Source organism: Vipera berus (assembly GCF_964194415.1).
Source record: "Vipera berus genome assembly, chromosome: 4".
Taxonomy (NCBI): domain Eukaryota; kingdom Metazoa; phylum Chordata; class Lepidosauria; order Squamata; family Viperidae; genus Vipera; species Vipera berus.
Window position 1 is genome coordinate 35,094,802 of NC_138206.1, and position 26,916 is coordinate 35,121,717.

The 26,916-nt window shown below is 41.7% G+C and overlaps 1 protein-coding gene across 2 annotated transcripts in view; it reads left to right on the plus strand.

Moving 5' to 3' along the window:
* The first annotated feature begins 23,196 nt into the window (after positions 1-23,196).
* Positions 23,197-26,916, plus strand: part of ALCAM (activated leukocyte cell adhesion molecule) — a 104,885-nt gene continuing 101,165 nt past the window's right edge. For both annotated transcript variants that reach the window (XM_081327511.1, XM_081327512.1), the window contains exon 1: positions 23,197-23,614. In XM_081327511.1, coding sequence (XP_081183637.1) covers positions 23,506-23,614 — 109 coding nt within the window. In that variant the 5' untranslated portion in view covers positions 23,197-23,505. The remainder of the gene's footprint in view (positions 23,615-26,916) is intronic.

Genomic DNA, 26,916 nt, shown 5'->3' on the forward strand with positions numbered 1-26,916 from the left:
CCGAAGAGCCAGCGCTTGTCCAAGGATGTCTCCATGGTCATGTGGCCGGCATGACTAGACGCTAAAGGCGCACGGAACGCTGTTACCTTCCCACTGTAGTGGTCCCTATTTTTCTACTTGCATTTTTACATGCTTTTGAACTGCTAGGTTGGCAGAAGCTGGGACGAGTAACAGGCGCTCACTCTGTTACACGGCACTCGGGATTCAACCCACCAAACTTCTGATCGACAAGCTCAGCGTCCTAACCCACTGAGCCACCGCGTCCATCTGCCATTCCTAGAGATTCCCATAAACCAAAAGGACTGTATAGATTGTGATGCATGTGGGATAGACATTAGATTTGTTTACGTTAATGTACAAAAGGTGGTGGGACCGTATATAAAAGTTTAAATGAATGTTCTCTTTCCCCAAAAAAGCTTAATTTGCTGTTCTTTTTCCCCCCATTTTTCCTAAACGTGGCCTGAATTCTTCTTGACTGCAACAATGCCTTCATTTTACCTCTTAGCATCTCCACACCTCCTCTGCAAGGAGGAAACATCCTCACTCTGTCAAGCTCCTTTTGTTTTCTGCTTTGGGAATGTACTCATGACTTATTCCTTTTGTTTCCTAGCTTGCTCTTTTTGCAAGTCTGATTCAATTACCTCTGTCAGTCCAACAAATGTAGATAAATCACCTTTGTACTCTATATTATTTTAAGAAAGAGAAAAACTCTATCCTTTACTTCCTTGAGAATAAATAAACTTTCTTCACCCACAGCTGCATGTCCTCTGCTCTAAATCTTTGCTTTCTTTAGCAATACTGTAGTCAGCTAGTATATACTGTATGTCAGAATTTTTGCTACTCTATGTTCCTAAGTGTTCAGTGATCTACATCTACTTATTGTACGGCGCTTGATGTGTTCAATATTAGCTCCCCAAGCCCCTCAATCTAGAGTTTTCAATAGTTATCTTTTCAGCTATAAAACTAGTCACTTGCTATTAAAAATGCTATATCTATTCTTGCTTAAAATCTGGTTTTAAAGAATGACACATGATTAATGTAAGGCTTTAATGCATCCTTGTCTGTATATAGTTCAGTCTAGGGCCCTTAAATTAAATTAAAGCTTTTCAATTGACATTAGTAGGATATTGATTGCACCTAAAGACTCTAATTATGAAAGGTTTTATATAAAACAATAGCAATAAGCCATTTTCACTAGACAAAAATAAATAAATAAATGTAGTTTCATGACAATAAGATTGCAATCTTTGATTGTAAACCCCATAAGTTTATTTTATTTTATTTTTTAAAAAGGTCATCTTAAAATGATCAAAATGTTTGTTCAAAAAGATTTGCACATACAGTATGTTATTATTTGATTTAGTATGCTTTCTTGTGTTTTTTTCTCACACATTCTCCCTGCCTTCATATTTCCCAGATAGACAAAATTATAGAACATTAACATTTTTTTTTTTTGCCCAAGATGGCGGCGACCACGGGCGGCGTTCGTTGAGCTCTGCGGTGAGCCTACACAATGGGGGACTGGTGAGGTTCACGAAAGCCCAGCCGAAGGGCATATTCGGAGGGGGGGTGTAGGAACAACAGGCTAGCACCGTTTCGCGGTGTGGAGCCTTTCCCCCCCCCCAGAGAAGTAGAAGCGGCAGCGGCAGCGGCCGGGCGGCCTGTAGCTTGCCGCCGATCAGCTGGTGCTCTGGATCAGCTGTCAGGCGCTGTGCTGGCTAGAACTGATTGCTCGCTCTCCCTTCCTCGGGCGTTGGGGAAGCTTTCTCAGACTGAGATGACTTCGGCAGCCTAGGATCCTGCTGCGGACCTCTGGATGGATCATCAGGCGCCTGAACTCGGTTGGAGGGCGCCGTCTGCAGCCGTGTGGATCTCTCTGTTCCTGTCTGTTGCTCCTGGCCTTTCCGCTTATAAAATGGCTGCGGATTCCCGTCTCGGCGTGGAGGCTATGGGGGAGACTTTTCTGTCTCCTTTTTCTCAGAGGACGATGGAGATTTGGCTGCTTGAATCTGAGCATTTGACATTTATAACTGAGCTCCCTGCAGCCCTAGAGATGGATTTAGTGTGCTGGATGGTCTGCTTGCTACTTTCTAAGATGGACTGGATGCTGGAACAGGATTTGGGACATTTTTTCTCCTGTTCCCGTGACCTCCCTATGATGTTCCGGAAGGAGTCTAGGACAGGCCGTGGTGAGAGGGCGGCTCTGGACTGGCTATCAATCCCCTGCTGGTGTGAGAGACTAGCAAGGTGGACTTTTGCTTCCCCAGCAACGCTGCCCTTATCCATCCCAGGCTGGATTTCATGGCTAGGTGAGAGGACAGTCATGGGCTCTTGTCTGGACCGGCTCAGGTGAGAGCAGAGCCGGATTGGAAGACTGCTGGATGAAGACACGTTCCGGACTTAATGTTTTTTACATCTGAACTAACATCTCATCAGCTTAACAACTTCTGACCCCATTTGTGAACAATGGCTCATATGGACAGTTCCATCTCATGGCTCGCGTACAATACTCTGGATCGGACTTGTGCGCCCTCAGAGGGGTTTCTCCCTCCTGGATACGACCAGCCTTCTTTTCTAACATTCCCCTTGATGACGGACCCAACTGCTGGGGTTCCGAGAGGTGGCTGGGCTTAACTAGGGGCCTCGAGTGGAGACGTGCTAAGAGGCCCCTGATAAAATTTTTAGCCGGTTATTTTAAAAGGTTAGGGAGGGGGAGGGAGGGGAGGGTAGGGAGGGAATCTTTAACCGGCACTCAGTCTGGACCTGTTAGAGGTCCTGACGGGACGGGGTCGGGGGAGGTGGCTGCTGGTTCTGGGAATGTGGGGGTGGGGCTTCAAATCCCCACGGCGATAGGGAATGGCAGCAGGTGTTTGCGCGGAGGGCCATATCAACACCTGGGATCGTGCCCCCGCTATCTCCGAGCGGTGGCGCGCTCCGACCCTCCGGTTAGCACCCTCTTACCCGGGGATGAGGGTGATCAGGCCCCTGAGCTCAGGTTGGTCTATTTTAACGCTAGATCCGTAGTTAACAAAGCTCCCCTCATCCATGATCTGATCGAGGAGGAAGGTGCGGATCTAGCGTGCATCACGGAAACTTGGTTGGGTTCGGAGGGAGGGGTGCCTCTCACCGAGTTATGCCCGCCAGGTTTCCGGGTGCTGCACCAGCCACGGGCTCAGGGCAGGGGTGGTGGGGTGGCAGTGGTTATTCGGGAGACTTTGTGTCCCCGGGAGGCCACCATTGTCCAGATGGCCGGGAGTGAATCCCTCCTCTTGAGATGTGGTTCTCGGGTTCAGTTGGGTTTGTTGCTTACATACCTGGCGCCCAGCTGTGTGGCAACAGCCCTGCCTGAGCTGCTCGACACCCTCTCAGGGTTGGCGGTGGAGTTCCCCAGGCTTATAGTCCTGGGTGACTTCAACCTGCCGTCACTGGGAGGGTCGTCGGAGTTAGCTCGGGAGTTCATGGCTTCCATGACAGCCATGGGCCTGACCCAGGTTATTGAGGGCCCGACTCATGTGGGGGATCATACTCTCAACCTGGTATTCCTGTCTGGACAGTGGTTGGATGATCTGGGAGGGGGCTCCCCGTCCATCACCCCTCTGTCATGGTCAGATCACCACCTCCTGAGGCTGGTTTTCCGTCATGCCACCCCCCGCCGCTGGGCGGCGGAACCGACCAGGTGGTTCCGCCCCAGGCGCCTAATGGACCCGGATAGGTTCCAGAGGGCGCTTGGGCCTATACCTATCACCCTTACCCACAGCCCAGTCGATGCTCTGGTGGAGGCCTGGGAAACGGCTGCCACCAGGGCACTTGACTGCGTTGTACCCATGCGACCTCTGACCCGGCGCAGATCCCGCTGGGCCCCATGGTTCTCTGTGGAGCTCCGGGAGATGAAGCGGCGGAGACGAGGTCTAGAGAGCGGTTGGAGATCCAGCCAATCCGAATCCGACCGATTGCAGTTAAGAACCTTTATAAGGTCTTATCTTGCGGCGATAAGGACGGCGAAGTCTAACTACTTTGCCGCCCTTATCGCGTCCGCAGATAATCGCCTGGCCGCCCTGTTTAGGGTGACTCGCTCCCTCCTTAACCAGGAGGTGGGAGAGGATCCCTTGCAGGGACGAGCCGAGGAGTTTAGTCATCATCTGGCGGACAAAATCGCTCAGATCCGGACCGGCCTGGACTCTGACTGGGCAGAGTCTGATGGGGAGGAATCGGACGGTCTTGAGCACGTTATCTGGACTGAGTTCGACCCTGTTTCCCCTGATGATGTGGACAGGATCATGGGAAGACTGAGCACCACCACCTGTTTGTTGGATCCGTGCCCCTCCTGGCTAGCTTATGCGGCTCGGGAGGGAACACGAGGCTGGTTCCATGCAGTAATAACTGCTTCTTTGAAGGAGGGTGTCTTCCCTGCCGCCTTGAAGGAGGCGGTGGTGAGACCCCTTCTCAAGAAGCCTGCTTTGGACCCGGCTGCTTTAGACAACTACCGTCCAGTCTCCAACCTTCGCTTTCTGGCGAAGGTTGTTGAGAGTGTGGTGGCGCATCAGCTCCCTCTGTTCCTGGAGGAAACTGATTATCTGGACCCGTACCAATCGGGTTTCAGGCCCGGACACAGCACGGAGACGGCATTGGTCGCGCTGGTGAATGATCTCTGGAGGGCAAGGGACAGGGGTTGCTCCTCTGTCCTGGTCCTATTAGATCTCTCAGCGGCTTTCGATACCATTGACCATGGTATCCTGCTGCGGCGTCTCAGGGGGTTGGGAGTGGGAGGCACCGTTTTACGGTGGTTCTCCTCCTACCTCCAGGGCCGCTCGCAGTCGGTGTTGACGGGAGGGCAGAGATCCGCCCCGAGGCCTCTCATTTGTGCAGTCCCTCAGGGGTCGGTTCTCTCGCCTCTCCTTTTCAACATCTATATGAAGCCGCTGGGCGAGATCATTCGTGGCTTCGGGGTGGGGTATCACCAGTACGCTGATGATACCCAACTTTTTCTTTCCACCCCGAACCAACCCAGTGATGCCCTCTCCGTGATGTCCCGGTGCCTGGAGGCGGTTCAGGTCTGGATGGGGAGAAACAGGCTTCGTCTCAATCCCGCCAAGACTGAGTGGCTGTGCATATCGGCATCTCGGGTTAACCAAGTTATTCCACCTCTAACGATGGTGGGTGAGGTGTTACCCCCCGTTGATAGGGCTCGCAACTTGGGCGTCCTCCTGGATTCACGGCTCAATTTTGAAGATCACATAGGAGCCGTGACCGGGGGGCTTTTGCACAGGTTCGCCTGGTGTGCCAGTTGCGTCCCTATCTGGACCGAGACGCCCTACGCACAGTTACTCATGCGCTTGTGACCTCCCGTTTGGACTACTGTAACGCTCTCTACATGGGGCTGCCCTTGAAGACCACTCGGAGGCTTCAACTGGTGCAGAATGCGGCCGCGCGAGTTGTAATGGGGGTCTTCCGATACTCCCATGTAACACCTCTACTCCGCGAGCTGCATTGGCTTCCGGTTGCCCTCCGGGTGAAATTCAAGGTGCTGGTTATCACCTATAAAGCCCTACATGGCCTGGGTCCGGGGTATTTGAGGGAACACCTGCTGCCGGCATCAAACGCCCTTCACCCAGTGCGCTCCCACAGGGAGGGTCTGCTCAGGGTCCCGCCGGTAAGAGATTGCCGGCGGGTGACACCCAGGGATAGGGCCTTCTCAGTGGGGGCGCCTGCCCTCTGGAACCAGCTGCCGGTGGAGCTGAGGACTGCTCCCGACCTCCGATCATTCCGCCGGGGCCTGAAGACCTGGCTCTTTGAGCTCTCGGGCCCAGGCTGAGGAGACATTCATTTTAATTGGGGTTTTTAATAGTACAGGGTTGATTTAATATTTTTTAAATTGGGTTTTAACTTTTGTATGGTTGATTTTTAACTCCCTGTAAACCGCCCTGAGTCCTCAGGGAAAAGGCGGTATATAAATGCAATAAAATAAATAAAAAATAAATAAAGTATTCAGTGCAAAGATATGATCTTTTCACAGAGATTATCACATCATTCTCAGTTCTCTTGGGAATTGTCAGACATGAACAAACTGAAATCAATTGTACATAGAAGCAAAAGTTGCAACTCTCAGGCTTTTGAGTTCAACAACGGTACTACAATTGCTTTGGCTTCTAATTGCAAAAAATCTGAGTCATTATGAAGGAACTAGAATATTTTTAAATGTCAGTGCTGTATCAAACCAATACAGTGCAGTTTGGCTTATGGTCTGATTTAAGAAGGTTTAACAAGAGAATGAAAAGGAAGATTAGGTTCAGGTTTCAAAACTAATTTACAAATTTTGGTCACCTTTATTTTCTAGTTTGGAGTTGTACAGTGTATATTTTTATATACACTGTATATTTTTATATATGTCGCAGTTAGCCATAGAAAATTTTTTTGCTGGATTTCTTTAACTGAGAGAAGTGTCTTTGAGGACCATCTTTCTTTTAATTCACTTCTAACTGCCAAAGGCTGCATCTTCAAACAGAAGGAAGCCTCTAATATTCACGGCAGTTGCAATACACCCTTAAGTGTAATACTCGGTATTTAAAGTGGGTTGAGTGAATTGAAATGGTATTGGCTCCTCTTAGTATTGTTTAGCATTCCACTTGTATATTCTGCTTCTAATGCTACCTCTATAGAATATGAAGGAAGATATATCAAAAGACCATGCCTTTTACATACAATTTTATTAAGAATTTTTATTATAATAGTAAAATCAAAATTGTCTTGTAAAAATTAAAGCAAGATATATTTCTCACAATAATCTGTTTGTACTTTATAATTAATTCCAAAATCTTATTGTAAACGTTACAATATTTCAATTTTATATTAACCCTTAATCTGTTTATCTTGCTAAAATGAAATTTTTATTTAGTTTTTGCTATTTACTTAAGTTCTTAAGCTTACAATTATAGTTTTCTTTCATTTAGGATTAAAAGTAGATTCCCCCAGTATTTTTAAACTTATTATTTTGAAAGTCTCTAATGGCCTAGAAATAGTCAATGTGTCAAGGTTCCAACAGACAGAGACAAATAAAGGAGAACTCGGAGGCTTGCAATTCCTCCAAGAACATGTTTATTGATACAAGGTATCGGCACTTCAAAAGTGAAACCAAGCCTGAAGAAATGCATAAAAATTCCCCAATACAAAGTTTAAAAAATCCCACCCCTTAGGCCACAGGTCTGCAACCCGCGGCTCCGGAGCCACATGCGGCTCTTTCAGCCGTCTCCTGCGGCTCCCAGTCCTCTGCCATGTGCAGTCCAAAAAAAAAAGTGGGACTAAAAAAGTTCAACCAATCAATTCAAATATGCAGGGTAGGTGCATATCTCGCCTTGTCTCCACTCTTCAGTCAAACCCTGTTCTGCCCATGCACGCATGTACACGCATGCACACGCATTTTTTGCGGCTCCCAGTTTTTCCTTTTGTGAGGGAACCGGTTCTGAGTGGCTCTTTCACTGTTTCAGGTTGCTGACCCCTGCCTTAGGCTATGTAAACAACTACTTTTCCCCCTACAGCTTGTTGGCAGGCTTGTCATGAAACACCCAGCCCGCAGTCTCAGGAGCAGCTGATGACCTTGGCTCCCATGAGAGAAAGTCAGAGAAAGAAAGTCTGTTTTGTCTAGCACAACACCTGGCAACCCCCACTCCCTCCATGCTATGTGTCAACAAGAAATGAGAAGGAAAAAATGGCTGCAGCCATGCTCATTCTAAAGTTGACACAATGAGCAATTTCTGAAAGTGATTAGAAAGTGATCCCCTGTCCTCTCTTTATCTGGAGAGGTTCCAATAAACTACTCGACTCACCAGCTTCATCATCTTTGCCACAGTTTGCCTTCAGTTAACATTTACTTTTGCAATACTACAATATGTTTAGAAGTATAAATCTACACTGATTTTCAGTTAAAGAAGAGTAACTGAAGATTCATACAGAAATGTGACTGACAACTTCTTCATGAACGCAAGCTTGAAAAGAGACTGATTTCAGTGATGGGATTCAAATATGTGAACAACTGGTTCTCTGTGGGGATGCCGCTTCCAGAAGTCCATTCTGGGCCTGGGCAACAAAAAATTAACTACCAGTTCTGCCGAACTGGTACAAACTGGCTGAATCCCACCACTGACTGATTCATTATCCATAAATATATTCCAGTGTATCCATATTGACTCATTCCTTTACAAGAAAATGTTAAAATTCACCGAAGTATTTTCAGACTTTCTTAATAATTACAACTGTTGATAACAGATCTCAAAATAAAAAAAATAAATTATTAGAAGAAACAAACAGAAAACCTGTTGGATTCTTCCAGGAATCTCCTTTTAAAAAATCTTCAGTCTCTAACAGTCCAGTAACAACATACTGTATATGAAGCTCCACTATAGCCTTAAAGTAAGGTTATTACCTATGTGCTTTGTGAGAACATTAATTGGTATACTTAATTGGTGTGTTTTCCTAATCATCAAAAGCACCCATTTTCATTAGAATTAATCTAAGACCACATAACTTTAGTTCTGTATAAAAATTCTGCAAGTATGATCATATTCTATTTATTATATTTTCTCTACCCACTTGCTGAATTCTCTGCAATAGTTTGAATAGGACTACAGTACAGGTACTCCTTGGTAAATGACCATTCGTTGACTGAAGTTACAGTAGCACTAAACAAATGGTAATTATAATTGGCCCTTGAAGTTTCAGCTGTTGCAACATCCCCATAGTCATGTGATCAAAATTAGAGCACTTAACAGCCCACCAGCACTTTTGAGTCCAAGCATTTAAAACTCCTTTGCCTAGCTCCCTATCTCTGCCCGTTTGGCCTCTCTATACTGTGCTGCCTACCAATGCTGCCTACTACTACTGCTGCCATCAGTTGATCTTCAGCATCTTCTTCCTGCTGATGGCCTGAGATTCAGGAACAGGGCAATAATACACCTTTGGGATGCATGTAACAAGTATGGCAGGGCAGCATAGCCTGATCTGTCAAAAGAAGTTTGCTGGGCCCAGCTAGGAGAAGCCAGTGGGAAGGTACAGTGAAGCAAAGCACTCTGTCACCAAAGTTACTAATTTGGACGTTGTGATGTAGCATAATACAAGCCAGGCATTCCAACAGAGGTGATGAAGACATGATAGCAGCATTCCAATATCTAAGGGGTTGCCACAAAGAAGGAATCAAACTGTTATCCAAAGCACCTGAAGACAAGACAAGAAGCAACTAATCAAGGAGAGAAGCAACCTATAATTCAGGAGAAATTTCCTAACAATGAGAACAATTAACCAGTGTTCACTAGAACTTGTGGGTGTTACAACACTGTAAGTTTTTAAGAAGAGATTGGGCAACCATTTGTCTGAAATGAAATAGGGTTTCCTGCCTGAGCAGGGGGTTGGACTAGCACTAGAAGACCTAAAGGTCGCTTCCAACTCTGTTATTCTGTTTATTACTATACAAAAACATAACTGGTAGATTTATTTGCACGGTCTTGCATATAGTTAGATAAAAACGCCCCATAGATTTCCTGCTGACACCTTTTTCCAAGCTAATGAATAACATCTATCTGTGTCAAAAAAAAGTATCAAGGTTTCTGATAAACAAGATAAAAACAAGGAATTGAGAGAAGTTCTGTCATAATTGCCCAGCATACCAATTTAAAGCATGCACTATTAAATTCCTGCTGCTACTCTTGCATGCTAATGGCTGGCTTGAGCAGTACTTCTTTTCCAGCATTACTTAGCCCGCTTGTTCTTATTTGATTGCATCTAAAGGATCTTCATTCTATTAACTGCTCTAAGGAACTGCTGTTCAAAATTAGCTGAATTCTGCACTGTGCCAAAGCCAAAATAACAGTGACAGAAAACACTAAAGCTTTATCTACTTTTTGGCTGCTTTCCTTCAGCTTGTGTAGACTGTGTGGCAAATTACAAAGGGGTTTAATTATCAAGAAAGCTGTCCCAAATTAGGCACATACTGTATAGGATGGATTTTCAGGAATCAGTTGTGCAAGTGTGAGATTCTTAGTTTATGGGGCAAAGAACCACCAATGTCACTGAAAATGATTAAGGTAGAATCCCTAAATTACTTAATAAAAAGGATTTGATCATAGAATTTGTTCATCATTCATTACCCGTTGCCCAGTTCTGGATTTCACCCAAAGTTTTCGACCTGGGACAGATACAAGGGCCATCCTTCTGGTTTCTTCATGTCAAATTTGCGCAGCCTTCTGACCTTGGGCATTCTGCTGGTCTTCACAGTTGGCTTCTGCATCTTCAAATCCTGCCTCTCTGTTGCTCAGGGACTGGTCCTCTGAGTCCATGGTCACTAGCATGGCTTGTTAGCCAACCGTAGGGGGGGGATTGCTTTTCCCACCAGACATGCACTGCCTCTCAGCTCCGACGGAGAAGCAGGTATCCCATCTTCATCGCCAGTATTGTGTACTGGGTTTGTTGCACAGGAATGGAGATGAGGCGAGTGAGTTCAGCAATGATCATGTTTATTTGCTTGCAAGATCTGAACAGGAGAACTGGGCTGCAGCTACAGCAATTTATAGCCTGGCCCCTAGGCAGCAGCCAATAGGTTTAAAGCAACCTATTGCTGCCTAGGGGCAGCCAATAGCAGCACTGGAGATGGGGTGTCTGAGGTGCTGGGAGCCATTATCTAGCTCCAGCTTACCACGTGGTGTTACAATCAAGCCCAATACATTACAATTTCCATAGGGCATCTTGATTTTTTCAGTTTTCACTATTTTTGCCATTGATGGTAAGGTGGCACATGTGTCCAGTGCAAGTATTGTCATTATTTAAAACACTTTTATTTTTCTTAAAAATATATATTCTATGTGTGTTAGTTTGTCTAAAATTAATTTCTGCCTGAATTTTTATTGGAATGTAGCACATTCTTCCATTTTCCCAATCCTGTATTGATGGCAATTTTTATTTTTTCCACTGTTCTGTTAGATTGATTCTTGCTGCTGACACCATATCTTAGTAAATTAGGATTTTTTTTAAATTTATGTTTTATGGATCATCTATAATAAAAGTATGGATCACCCACAGCTAAATATAATAAATCATAGCATTAAGTTTATGCCATTAAGTTTGATATATGTGTATTTAGAAATATACATTTTGTATGCTTTTATTTTTGCGGTGCAACACAAGAAAGTTACTATAGCTATGAGCTTATGGATCATTATTGCTTTTCATTGCATTCTGCTGGCAACAAATATAGCACATTTCTAACATACCCCTAAGTATACATCACCACTGTAAAAATGGATCTGCAGATTAAAATTACTGTTCTCAATTTCACTCAATTTATTCTAAATAAGATGTTTCAATTTAGTTCTAGTGTCATGACAATTGATATAACTTGCAAAATACCATTTTACATATATCATAAAACTCTTAAAATGGTAGAATATTTTAGAATAATTTATTTTTATCTGCAGTAATGGACTGATGATATGTGTTTTTAATTAGCCTTTTCACCAAAGAGCAATGGAGAGGATTTTCAGGTCAAATTTCTTTGATTATTTCTGTTTATGTTTGCGTGATTACCAGGAATTTTCTTCTTTATTTCTCAGCATTTATGTTTCTTTTAAAAAAACATTTCAGCTATTGTAGTTAACTATTGCAATATTAACTATACATGTGGAATAACAGCTAAAAGACAAGCTTGGAAACTTGACACATATGATTTTGACTATCTACTCAATGCTCATTATATTTGCGTATTCAAATTTGATCAAACTAAATGATTTACGCATAAAGTTCACAAAAATACAGTAACTTCCTCCCAAATTACCTTCATGTGTTTGAGTTAGAAATATATACTTAAAGTTTAGTGTCAAAGTTAAATTACTATAAATAATCAAAAGATAAACGAATGCATGGCTTCAATAGCCTAATTTAACTTTATCAATGCAACAATGAGTAAACTAAAAAAGCACAATGTGCCACATGAATAAATTGAAATTATTTTAAATCAGTTAACAATATACTGGGTAAATACTACTGACTTCTAAATGAGAAATATTGTTAGATCTTCCCCTTTTCTCTGCGGGAGCTTTATTGGAAACCAAGTTTCTCACCCTCTTATACAGTAGCTTCAGTGAAAAACAGCATTTAGAAACAATTTACATTACCATACTGGGAAATTTTGCTTACTTTATTTCTTTGTCATTAAAATCTATTTACATTATATTTAGAGAGTAGATTTAAAAAATTTAAAAATGGGAAATTTGGGGGGAGGGAAGTAGAGTTAGTTTGTCTAAAACATCTGAATTCTGTTAAAAGTTAACATGTTAAATTTAACATGTTTCACATTGTTTGGTCACTCACTTTCACTCCAGGTTGCCTATTTCTCTGAATAATTATATGTACATATATAATACATAAAGTTTGGCTAATATATACAGTATATCATTCTTCAACATTCACTGAACTGAGGATTTTATTTGGCTAATGTTGCCATTAGCTCATCCTGCAGTACTTGGATGTTTCTGAAACTTCTAAACCACGCAGCTTAAATTAATCATTCTGAGTAGAACTTAAAAAGCTTCCTCTGAGGATTTTGAATATCATCCAATTTAAGTTTGAGCATTTATAATTAATACTTGCAATACCCAATTTGCTTTGGATCCTGTGCACAGTGCACTGATTAATTTTGCCAAGTCAATGAAAATACAATCTAATAGAGGATGGATAATAATTTGCAGAGTAGCCAGATAATTATTACCCATTTTCTTTTGGCCTCAGTTCTCCTAACTGCACAAGCAGCTCAGGAATATTTATACAGTAATGAGGTGGTAATATTACTATTTTTCTATCCTTAGGGATTGTACAAGAAGTCTAAATAAATATGGATATGCATTATTTCTGACATGGCCACTCACTTTTATTTTTCTGATTAGTCTGTTTTCCAGCTGTTTTCTTATAATGTTCTATGTTCTATAATGTTCTATGACATCATGGATCTATTTAACATTGCTTTTCTGGTTGATTACTCAGGTAGTCATATTTAAATAGAAACAGTTGCACCTTAGCTTCGTCCAAATAGTAGCTTTTGTTAACACATATTTTCTTTTCTGGTCTTAAACTGTATCAATTATGTAGTGTTTCCATATCCAAGACTCAGTTTTGCGACATCATAGACTGTGATTCATAGTGTTATGTAACAACAGAGTTTGTACAGAGTATAGCCTTTGTGGTTATTCATTGTATTGTATATCTTAGTCCAGACATGTCAAACTGGTGACGTCATGTGACGTCGCGCAAAATATCAGGACAGTTTTGCCATTCCCGGCAATGGGGTGGGCGCAGCTTCCAGATGACGCGTCTGGCCCAGGGGCCGGCAGTTTTACACCCCTGTGTCTCTCAACTTTTCCTTAATCACCAGTTTTTGAATCTTTTTGGTTAATTTACTTGATCTTCTTCTCACTTCTTTGCTAATTAACAGATGAGATGTGCTGGGTCAAAATTTTATATATTCATCCATATCCTAATTAAAAAAACAGCATTTTAATGATGGTATTATTTTAGCAAATTCTATAGTGAACACTGATCGCCTTGTAGTTAATAGCTGAACTTCATATAAAGTTACAGTTAATAGCTATTATACATGTCAATAAATGAAAATTAAAATCATAGCCATAATCTCACTATTAAAATAAAATAGGTATAGGAAACTGAGTATACAAATCTGTACTACATAATTCTGGCAATATATGCACATTGCATTTACTTGAAAGGAATGATATTTTTCTATAATTCATCTGCTTTTACAAAGGAAAGTTCATCTTAGATTCATCTAGAATATGACACTTTGGTCAAATCAAATTAAAATAGACTTTTTCTCTTTGAAGGCTGCTAATTCAATTCAATTCAAGATAAACTTTCTGGTAGATGTAATAGTAAGGAATTTATTTTTACTATTTAGGATTGTTAGACTTATATCCTGCAGAATTCATGGTTCTTAAATTTATATCTTGCCTTTCTTCCAAAATTCAGGGTAGCATTCATCCTCCCATTACACCTGTCATTTCAAGATAAAACATTATTTGGGTCTTCATACTACAAAAAAAATGACATACTGTATCTGCAATGTAATCTATGTATGTCAACACTTAAATAATATTCACTGAATGAACCTTAGCCAGGGCAGATATTTTCTTAGCAACTCCAGACTACAGTGTTCAGGAATTTTTCTGCAAGGAAGTATCTCTGGTAAAACTATTTGTAATAAAAGGAGGAGGAATAGATATAACTGTATAACTATTTAGCTATATTCATATTCCTTGTATCTCATCAGGCACTACAAGATATCTAATTATTATTCAGAACAATGTTTATCTGAGTTTGTCCTTAACATAAACTGATTCAGGCCCAGTTTGAACTAAAAATCAAATTAGTCATTTTAGGAAAACTAATTTTAATTTGACATAATGAAATCATATCTGTACTACCACAAGAACTATGGACCTGCCTTTGAAGACTAACCAGGAAACTACAATACAAAATGTGATGGCCAGGGTGTGCTTGCAGATGAGAGCAGTTATTGCAAAGAATCATGTATTTTGTGATCATGTTACCAATAGATTTCTGAGGCTAGGTGCTGGTTTTAACTTATATAGTCCTTGGTGGATTATCAGGGCCCAACCTGTAAGACAGAGGTGTCAAACTCAATTTCATTGAGGGCCACATCAGCATTGTGGTTGCCCTCAAGGGGCCGGGTGGGTATGGCCAGGGTGGGCGTGGCCTACTGGGTGGGCGTGACTAGAGTGTGTATGGCCTACTGGGTGGGCATGGCCAGCTCTACATCGTTCGCATCAAGGGTGCCTATAGGTGCCTGGGCAGGAGTGGGACAGATCTGAGGGTCTCTGGCAGAAGGAGGGTCTCTGGGCCAGGGCCAAGGCAGTGGGGGCCGTTCCCTCACTGTTTCCAGGATGGCTTCGCGGGCCACATGAAACCACTTTGCGGGCCGAATCTGGCCCCCGGGCCTTGTGTTTGACATGTCTGCTGTAAGAGTTCAAAAGGGTGTGTCAAGCACCCATTAAAAACTGACAATCAAGAAAGCTAACTTTTCACAGCTCACTTGACAGAATTTTATATAATCTTAGAAAGTAGACATCTGAGTTACTTATCACTGAGTAAATTTGTTATTTATTTTATAAACTTGTAAGGCTGTCCAAATTTACAATAACTCCAAGTAGCTTATACTAAAAGCAATCTTACGATCCAAATGTGAGAAGAAAAGCAACCATTAAAGGACAATATTGCTGGCCTCCCCCTGCCCTCCATTCTAATTCAAGGCTTGAGAGAGAGCTAGTTTACAAAGCTCTTTTGAACATGTTCAGGATGGGCCTGAGACGTATCTCAGGGGAGACAGTATTCCAATGGACAAGTGTTGCAACAAAGTAGGCCTTCTTCTTAGTTCCCATCAAGATAAACTCTCTAATAGGTGGGACTTGGAGCATGCCAACTCTGCTCAATCATGAAAACTGAGCAGGAATAATAGAAAACAGATGGTTCTTTACATTTAGTTCTTGGCTTATAATAGCAACTTAGCGATGTTGTAAAACGCAACCACATTGCTTAGCAACAGCAATTTCTGCATTCTTGTTTGGCGTTGTTGACCAAATCCTACAGTCATATCGTGAGGCAACTTCCTACTCACTTTCCACAACAAAAGTCAGTGGAGAATTCAGCAGGAAGTTGCACATCCCATACTAGCAGGGAAGGATTGAGATGTATGGGGATGTGCAAGGTTGTGAAGGAATGTGAGAAGGGCATGGTGCAGATTGGGGGCAGTGTGAGGCTGCAACAGGCTGAAGGAGAGAGTGAGAAGGTATATGAGGGTGCAAAAGGCTACAAGGTATACAGTATGAGGTATAGTGTGGTTAGGGGGATGTAAAAGAGTGCAAAGGGGTACATGTGCAGCCAGGGTGACACAAGTGCAGAAGAACTTGGGTTAGTGCACAGATGGGAAAGATTACACAACATATGGATGCTAAGTCTGCTGGCAACTCCATTGACTTTCTTGGGAAGCCAGAGAATTGCAAATGTTGATCACATGATCATGTGGTGGTGCAACCAGTCCTAAGTGTGAACTAATTGCCAATTGCCAAGATCACAATCAACTGACCACAATGGTGCTAGAACATCAAAATTCTGAGTGGTCATAAAACAAACATTGGTTCAACTATCCTGACTTTGAATGGTCACTGAATGCATAGTCCTAGATTGAAGACTATCTTTATATAAGAAGCCATTATGCTATCTAAAGTCGTAGGGATTCAGATAGGGCTTTTTTGATTCCTTTGATAGTCTTTCAAACACCTTCTTGTTGTAGAGGAAATGTTGCTCCTGTTTGCCAGATATGGTGAGAATATACATCTGTTCTTACTCTACAATACTTTTCAAATGCTGTTTCTAATCCTAGTCTCAGAGATATGAGTTAGAGAAGGCAGTCTTTCTGAATGGTACTTAACACCTATTTAACCTCCTGCAGAGGTTTTAAGAGTGCTTTGTTTAAATCATTTTTTTTGGGATGATTTGTTTTATGTGAGATTTTATCCTTCATCAGCCTGGTTTTGTTCTTACTGTCAAAGTTGGTTGTATGGGCTGAAGACAATTTCATTTTCTTACTATGTTTATTGCTTCTTTTTTTATTTTGTTCTGGCTGATATATGTTTTTATGTAAATCATGGGAGCTGGGTAGCATATAAATACAAATAAATAACCACAGTGTCAAGCACCAGGGAAAATCAGGAGATTCGGGCAGTTCAAATGAGTATAAAGATTTATTGCAAGCTTAAGCTTTCTACAAGAATCTGAGCTATTAATGGTTAAGGGAAATTAGTGGGATTTAAGAAAGGCTAAGGCTGAACTTAGCTCTCTTATGGGCGCGCAGGGACTTATGACTGATGACATGTTTGACTCCTCCCTTGGGCTCAGCCTGGCCATCTACACACAGCATAAATGGATGGATATGGCATAAATCCAATTTTCTGCAGGGTATAACAGAATTTTCATGTCCATTACCTATTCTTTTTCACAAACAGAATGTTCACATTTAGCTAATTTGGTTTCTTTTGATGATCTGGGTGGAGTTGCACAATATGCCATAAATTTTCAAAAATACAGTAGTTGGATTCTACCATGTTAAGCTAAAATACATCAAACCATTTTCAGGAAATGTTTGATCTTTTATTTTAAGTGTTTTTAACTAAGTACATAACAAAAAACCATGAAATATATATTACAAATAATTATGATAATAAGAAAAGGGGAAATTATTATTCATCTTTATGCATTCAAATTAAATAAGCCTTTACATTTTAAATCAATTTCACAGTGACCCCTGAAAAGAAGCATTTAGTACTTTTAATTATCTGTTTCCAAATGTAATCCTAGTAGTTTGTTCCAAATGTGGATCAAGATAAGGAATAACTTTTAAAGAAAATTTAGTTATGCTAGAATGCAGTAGAATCCAATGACCCCAAAGGGACAATGAAACATGAACCATCAGCAAATATTTCAAATAACTAGATGTGCCCACACAGAGTATACTGTGTCAATACCAGAGGGGGGCAATTAATTTTCCCAAGAGGCCACATAAGAAACTGAAACTATTGTGGAGGGCTGCTACTGCTACTACTATGTTTTAGCCTCCAGTCCCCTAATCATCTTTGTTGCTCTTCTCTGTACTCTTTCTAGTGTCTCAACATCCTTTTTACACCATGGTGACCAAAACTGGATGCAGATTCCAAGTGTGGCCTTACCAAGTCATTGTAAACTGGCATTAACACTTCATGTGATCTTGATTCTATCCCTAGCACTGTGTTGGCTTTTTTGACAGCTGCAGCACACTGCCGGCTCATATTGAAGTGATTGTCCACTAGGACTCCAAGATCCCTCTCACAGTTGCTACTATTGAGCAAGCTACCACCTATACTATACCTGTGCATTTGGTTTTTCTTGCCTAAATGTAGAACCTCATAGCTAGAGAAATAGTATTATGGTTGATACTATAATAGCTGTCAGCCAATGGAAAAGGTTGCTATGTGAGCTGGAGAGTTCTTTATTGAAGGTCTCCAGACAGAGGTTGCATGTCCAAAATGGTTCCTGCACAAAATGGGCTTTGGAATTAATATGTCCTATAATGTCCTTTCCTATGGCCTATAATTGTATTGTGGCTCCTTGTCTCTTGAGATGCTTAAAAAAGCCAAGAGAAAACCATTTGATTTCATTAGCATTGTCATTATACTGCATTTCCCCCCTAAAAACATGGCTTTGTACCTGGGCCTAGGGCTTCTAATATGTTAAGGACCGCTTTTTTGGGCTTTACTGTTAGATGTTTAACTACCGGTATAACCTGATGAATGTATTTATTGTTTGGATGTTTAATTGCTTTAGCTGTTAAGTAGTCTTAGTAGTATGATAAGCTGTCCAGAATCACTTGGCTGAGATGGGCGGCGAAAGAAAGAAAGAAAGAAAGAAAGAAAGAAAGAAAGAAAGAAAGAAAGAAAGAAAGAAAGAAAGAAAGAAAGAAAGAAAGAAAGAAAGAAAGAAAGAAAGAAAGAAAGAAAGAAAGAAAGAAAGAAAGAAAGAAAGAAAGAAAGAAAGGAAGGAAGAAAGAAAGAAAGGAAGAAAGAAAGAATAGAAATATAGTAAGTTTCCATAATCCTGAAAATTGTTCCTTTCTCTTTCCACACCTTTCATTCATTATTTTATAACTGATTTCTGAGAATGAGATGCAAGCCTGAAAACTGAATGTGTTTTGGAAATTAGTATGTGAAAAGAGCATTTATCAAGAAAATATGTTACATTTATGGTATTGGTTCAGGTTATCTTGCAAATCATGCAGTGAGCAGTAAAGCCTTAAGATTTCCTCAAAACAATTATCACTTCTAACCTGTCTGAACCTGAAAGCATTATAGCAAATCATCTTTTTGCTCCCATAGAGCAGACTCTGCTACCTTTAATACAGGGAAGTTTGATGTTGTTGCTTAATTTCCTGTTTATCTATTCTAATAGTGGACATGATTGGTCCATTTATCAGCTGGGTAGAAAAATGGGGCCACCTACAGACAAGTGCTAGAAGTTTTCACAAGCCCAGAGGACACTTCAGGATTGATGTATTAATGATTCCTTTGTTCTTTTCTGTCTCCAGGACACAATATGCTGTCTAAGAACCGAAACAGACAACTTCTACTGGGGATTTTCCATCATGTTCTCTTGAAATTTCTCTATTTTTATTCACAAAAGCCAAATAACTTTATGAGTCTCTTCTTCCAGGCTAACTTTATTCTTAATGATACCACTCCTACCATGTAAGAAGGCTTTTCCTTCTTACATACAGTAGGTTTGCTAGATCCCTGTCAAGTAAATTAAGTAAATAGAAAAATTATTAAAGCAATTGTTTTGAAACATGCAAAAAAATACATGAGGATTTTTAAAGAAAATCCAGAAACTTCACTCAGCTAAATGAAGGTTAAATGTATTCATTGCCCTGCAGGAGGCATGGGACATAGAAACATCAGTTGAAAATAATAGGGCAAAGGTGCACAATAATTAGTCTATCACAGCTCCTTACATTCTCTGATTCCTATTCCCTCTCCAATATTCACTAGTGCCCGTAGACTGCAGTGAATCTGCAGATCTCTCTTGATTGCAACCAAATTCCGCATCTCTCCCTAATTTGATGGAGTATAAATTGTTATTCTTTTTTCCAACACAGAGACCAGCATGTTGCAAAACAAAGCCCCAGCCTCATTTTCATTTTCAAGAATTCCAATGGTAATTTTATCAAAACATATCTAGCTGCTTGGAACAGGCTTTTATTTGAAATCACTCTTTATCAGAGAGAGATTGAGAGAGAGAAGGAGGAGGGAGGGAGGGGGGGGATTGGAGGCAATATCTTGAAAGTCTAAAAGGTATCCTAAGGAAACAATAAGCATTGGTAGAAAGTATAAAAGTGTTTTAACACAGTAGGTTGGTTTGATCAGGAAAAAAATAAGATAGATTGGGGAAAAAGTATCTTTATATTGTGGCATGTGTTAGCTTGTTTATAAAATCTGTTTCCTTTGTCTGTGCTGGTGCATGCATGCACAGCAGGAACATTCTTTTTTCTGCATATGCTTTTAAATCTGGGAATTATGTCTGTACAAAGCAAATCTAAAATTGGTGTAAAGGAGCAATTTGATTCAAGTTATCCTGAAAAAGCAAGGTATCTGCACTGACGCTCTCAACTGAAGCATCAAAGGCAACTATTTCCTTTTGCCAATCTATTTCCAAGAAGTGCTTTCCGAACATGCATACATAGAAAAGATAACTGAAGACCCTCAAAGTGGCCATCTGGAATTGAACCACATTTTAATCATGATTTTGTAAAGCTTAATGGTTATATGGTCTCTCTCTCTCTGTGTACAGGTATGCTTTTCAATTAGTGGGGGAGGAGCGTTCCAGATTGCCTTCAATGTCTTCTGTGAAATAAATGGGGGAAAATATGAAAGGTTATTTGAAGCTCAGACGTACGTCTATCCTTGTACCCAATTACTTGGCCAACTTGCCTTTCTTTCTTAGAAATAGATATTCAAACAGAAAATTGTGATTCAAGTGATGAGCCTTGGTGGAGCAGTGGGCTAATGCCTCCTTAAGTAACACCAGCTGCCTGCAATTAGTGCAGGTTCGCATCCCACCAGGCTCAAGGTTGACTCAGCCTTCCATCCTTCCGAGGTAGGTAAAATGAGGACCCAGATTGTTGGGGGCAATTAAGCTGACTTTGTAATAATGCCGCTTGGGGTGTGTGCGAAAGCCCTAATAAGCAGGCATATACATAGAATGAAGGCTACTGCTAAGCTTGTAAGCCGCCCTGAGTCTTCGGAGAAGGACGGGATATAAATGGAATTAAAAAAATAAAAAAATAAAAAATAAAAACGGGATAAAAATGGGAAAGAATTTTTTTATTTCAATTTATTTCCCAAACTGCTGGCCCATGGGCCAGATGGTGCATCCTTACAAAACTGTACCCACCCCATTGCCGGCAATGGCAAAAAAGTCACGATACGTTGCAACACGTCACGTGACGTTGCGAGTTTGATACCCCTGTTCTAAAGGAACTGTTTTATGCATCTCAGCTCCAAAATTTCAGCAGTCAGCATTTTCAATGGACTAATTGCACTAGAGTGCTAAACCAATACATAACTGGGTAAAGACAAATCTACTATTTAAACCCCAGAGTGAGCAATTTCACATCTATATTATTAATTACATGGAAAAGACAGGCAGCAAGGGAAATTATATAATTTTAATATATATGATGCTTTGGGGGAGCCCAGTTTGTTTTTAATCTATTTCTGTTCTAGGTATTTTTTACTCTAAAAATATGGTATATATTAATATAGATACTATACATATGGTATATATTAATCATTTTTTAATTTGTATCAAACAAGCCTGAGTGTGTGTGTGTGTATAAAAGAACTCAGCCTTGTTTGATACAAATTAAAAAATGATTTGAATAACTTGGTGATTTGCCCTTCAGGTTCATAAATATCTTTTGGAAATCTTCCCGTAATTACAAAAAAGGCAGAGAAAAGTCTATTTGTAAATTAGTATGCAATAATTATTAATATAACTATTTTTCTGCATATGCAAGTTTAAATGCACTAGGGAAAACTAGTCATAGAGATTTATTTATTTTTTGAAAGCCCCTTTGAAGTAATGGGTAAAGGAAGATGAAAGCAATCCCAGAAAGGCACATAGGATTCCTTTGAACCATTTTCTCTGTTTAGCTTAAGATAAACAGGACAATTATATTTTTTGAAAATCAAGGGGTTGGCAGTGCTGAGATAAGAATGCAGCAGTTTTTTTCCTAACTGATCAGATCCAATTCACCCTTCCATCTATCACCTGCCGATTTAACCAAGCCTTTGGCAGAATCTGAGAACATCTGAGATTTCCACAGAATCTCCTGGGGAAATATCTACTTAAGAGTTTAAACAACTTAAAACACTATTCACCATAAAGTTATTGTAGTCCTTTGGGACGAAGTCCCGAAAAGCACTTGCATTGGCCCAAACAACGAAGAGAATCCTTGTCTTTACTGCGTATCTTTTTGTACACGTTTGCTTAAAAAGTCTCGTTGAGACCTATCCCTGGGAACCTAGTCACAACGATCTTTGCATCACTATCCTCAACTGGAGGCGCCTAGGATTACAGCTGCGGCTCTTTTCCATTGGAATTTCCGGCGAGCTGGAGCTTACTTCGAGGTAGCAAATGCTGCGTTCCGCCCGCATCGCACGTTTCTGACAAGAGATTCCAGTCTCGGCGCGTTCTGGCCTCAATCTCTGCTAAGAGCAGGAGCCGCGGATTCTTTCTAGGAATCAACAATCCAAGGCGCGATTTCCATCCCGGGGATGATCAAAGTTCCCTTTTTTTCCCCCACCTCGTTCTTTTTTCCAGAATAAGGCGCCCTTCAGCCGGATCCCGGTTCGGAGCATCCAGGACTGCATCCTTTGCACTTCCCTGGGAGTAAGCTCCCTTGCAAACAGTGGGACTTACTGCCATCCAGGATTGCATCCTTTGCACTTCCCTGGGAGTAAGCTCCCTTGCAAACAGTGGGACTTACTGTCATCCAGGATTGATTGCATCCTTTGCACTTCCCTGGGAGTAAGCTCCCTTGCCAACAGTGGGACTTACTGCCATAAACACGCATAGGATTGCAGGGAAAGATGCCCTAGGAATTTCGCCAGACCTGCTGCTATCGCCTCCCCCCCCCCCCCGCCCGCCGCTGCTCAAACCCGGCGACCCTACGCTGCCTTTGGTTACTTCTCTGCCCAATCTTTCCCAGGCTTTTTCATTCCACCCCGTCAACCGATCACAAGACGCGTCTCGCCTTCCATTCCGCATTTTCTGCTGCCCCCTTAGTTTCGATGCGCCCTGACCCCCCCCCCCCCCGCTATACAGCCAAACCGCGTCGTCCTCCTTTCTCTGCCCGCTAGCCGCGCTCTTCGCTCGCTGGCTATTTAGAGAGCTTCGGCGGAAGACTCGGAAACGGATTTTGGCAAAGGAGCGGGCGCTTTGACTGAGTGCAGGGGCGTGTCCTCCCTGGCTGGCCCCACCTCTTTCTTTCAGCTTTCGGTCTTGGAGCGCCGCTAGGCTGCCAGAGGAAAGAGCCACCTGCTCCGGAGCGGTTGTGGTTGGCGCCTCGCTCGCTCGGTTGGTCGCTCGTTCCTCCTCGGTCGCAGAAGCTGTTAGCGGCCGGTTCCCCGATCCTCCCAACTTCTGCTCCCTCCCCCGACACACACACACACACACACACACACACCCTGCAATTGGACTTCGTTTGTTGGAAAGTTGCGGACCTGCTGTGGTTCCTTTTCGGAGAAGAAGCCGCCGCGGCCGCTCTCTGGAAAAGCCCGCGCCCTCGTCCTTCGTTTCTTCCTTCGGGAGGAGCAGCGGCCGAAGTCGCCGTTCGCCCGGCGGGGAGGCGGGATGGAGATGCCCTCTGCCGTCGCCTCCTGCTTTCCTTGTCGGCCGCAGAGGCAAACGCCGCTCTTCTTTCTCCTGGGTTTGCTGCTTTCCGCCCTTTCCCTGCGGCCAGGTAAGTCAGTGATTTGGAGCGGAGCTCAACTTGCGCCCGGCCGGGGGAAAAAAGGCGCGCCGTGGGGGACGTGTTGACGGCGGGAGGAAAGCTGTTAGGGTTCCGGCTTCTCGGCCTCTTCGCCCTCCGCTTTCTTTTGCTCTTTCTTGACTGCCTGGAACTTTAGGGAGGTCGGGCCGGATGGCGGCTGCAGGTGGGTCTGCGTCGCGCTCCGACTGGTTCTGGATTCTGTCGTTTAATCGGCGTGGTTTTTCTTCGAAAACCGGCTTCCTGCTCCGGACGAACCTGGCGTTGGTGTGGTTTAGAAATCGAGCGCCTTACATCTTGTGCGGGGCGAAGGGAAGTGGGAAGCAGATTGATCAGAATCGACTATCCATACGCGTGTGGATAGATTACGATCCCCCTGTTTCCAGGCGTGCTGCAGCACGTACGCATGACTGCAGTCCCTTACTTATTAAACTCATTGAGACTTTTGTAGAAAAGTGGAGACCGCCATCCTGAGTGCATCCGATGCATCCTAGTCAAGGAACCTTCGAAAATTATTCTCTCTCTTTTAAAATTAATATTTCCTCTTCGGGTTTCCCCCCCCCCCCCACTTTCTGGCTAAATCATGTTTAAGGTTCCACTCTGGTATATTCATTTGGGAGAAGCCTGTTGATCTTGGCCAGCTTTATTTCTGACCTCATGAGCCATTAAACATTGAGCTTTTGATAGGTGGGACTGCCCTATTTTAAATTCAGATGTAAGGATTGTTAGTCCTTTTTTTCTTGCGTTGTACAAATGATAAAAAATAATAATATTTATTTTCCTTATTTGCTTGGGTTTTGTTATGAAAGCAAACAAAATGTGCCTGCCAGCTCCCTTGTAGTTCTCTGGGCAGCTCAGCAAGATTTGTCAGGTAGAGAACAACAGCCTTTATCTTTGGTGGGTTTCTTCTGCTCCTTTCAAAAGTTGCCTTACTTGTTGTGCAAGAGAGAGCAGAACAAGGTGACCTCATCTGCTCTGCACACATACACACATAGAAAACGCCAAAAACCATGTCCTTCAGCTCAAAGGACCACAAGTACTATGTCTGTAGCAGAAAAAAAAAATAGGCTGTGGAGGTAGGATTGAGTGAACGATCATTCAAACCAAAGACTAGTTGAAAGTTCAGATTAGATTTGCAGGTCCTGTCAGACTGATTTCAAAGCATTAAATATCGTTGCAGGAAGTCCTCTAGATAAAATTACTGTATACTTAGATAACAGGTCAGTAAATGGCTCCCTAGACTGGAACTGCTATTTCTATTCTGCACCTGTATAGTTCTTTATGGATTTCACTTCTCTGCCTGTGTTGTATATACATGTACACATCACATTCATGGATGCTATCCAATGCATCCTTGTCCTGTTTTCAGAATTTTGGGGACAAAACTATATAGTCCTGTTACTGATACTGAGTCTTTACGAATGACAGATTGTAATATTGAAAGATTGTCAGTTCTTGGCTTGCAGACAAAGTCGTGTGAGATCCACCTGGCATATCCTTCTTAGTGATGGAAGATCAATTAGGATATTGGCTCTTCCAATTCTAAAAGCATGGTTTTTGCATTAATCAGCTCCATTTTGAGGCAAGTTTACTCAAACCTGGTAGAATTCCTCATGTGTGTGATTTTCCACTGACATTTTGGCTTGATTCCTATGATTTCTTAAGCTTTTCAGGAATAAGGTGAATGGGACTACTGAACTAGCCTGCACAGTTCTGTTACCAGTTTTCTGTCTGAATCTATTTATATATTAGCCAGTACTAGAACAAGAGAAGCAAACTGTACTCTTCCTACACTGTGCAGCCTCTCATTATTCTTGTAGAAAGAGCGTCAGCCTGTGGTGACATTTTGTATTACTTGAAGAGAGCAGCTTTGTGTGTCAACCTTTGAATGAATACAGAACCTTAGTAGTGGATTTTAATGTTTTCACATTTGGAGAACCCCCTTATTAACTGTATAAAGGCCAGCTTTTTACTGGGGATACAGAAAGTAACTTTAAGTATGTGTATATTTAGGCACATTCATTCCAACTGGTGGTGTTTTGATTAGTACAAATCTTAATTTCCTAATTTCAGTTAATGAAGCTGAATTTTCTTGCAATAAAATTGGACAGTGCTTCAGTTAAATTATTGTGTTTTTAAGCAGCAGCTGGGTTGCATTTTTAAGAAAACTAATTGCAGTGCAACATGAAAAGATCAGGAAAGCCTGAATTCAGGGGTTTGATTAAGAATGCAATTTAATTGATGGTTGCTAGAGAATAAGCCCCACTGAAGACAGTGGGATTTACTTAGTGAAAAAAGTGCTGCAATATAGGATAGGGTAGATTGTGTAGTCCCAAAATAAAAAGGTAAATAAATAAATAAATAAATAAAAAGGTAAATAAATAAATAAATAAAAATAATAAATAATAAAAGAACTAAGGTTGTTAAAAGTGGCAACCTTAGCTTAATTACTTTTGTGTCATCTCAAAACCATTTACTGTGAGTGTAAAGAGTAAAAGGGTTTTCTGCTTTGAATTTCTTCCTTAAACAAGGTAGAAATCCTTAATAGTTGTTTTTGCTTCAAAAGAGAATTTTCAAGGGACGGAATTGTCTGAGATAGATACTATTACTAGAAAGTAAGTTGATTGAAGTCAGTGGGCTTTATCAGCGGACTGGAACTATTGTTGCTATGTGGATGCACATAGACACTTGACTATTTGTGATAACTATAAAGCATAGTTATTTTTTCCCTTTAAAAATATAACTTTGGGACTAATTCCTCACTTCTTCTAATGTTACATATACAGTATATGCCACTGAAGCCTAAGTTAATGACAGTTGGCCAGCAAAGGCATTTTGAAATGATGGTGGATTAGCCCAATGAAAACATAAGCGGCTGTAGAAATACAGTATTGTAGATTTAGAAAAATGACCCAAATTGTAAGAATTTTATGTTAAAGCTGTGCACCCATACTGATGCTTTACAGTCTCAGGCTTACACTTTGAAGACTACTGCAGAGCTGGAAACCGCTAGGCATAATTACTAAAATGGACACAGGAGGGATGACTGAGAGAATAGTTCAGAAAGAAGAAAAATATAACAGGAACATATTACAATTGTCAAAATAGTAGACTGACCCAATGAGGGGACAGAGGGAGGAAACCAATACAAATGTAATGTTTTTCTGATAGTTGACTGGTAGAATTTCATACCAGTTTGCTCAGAATAGGACAGTACTGTATGTACAAACTCATGAACTTTTAGGCTATTAGTGAAACTAGATGTAATTACACAT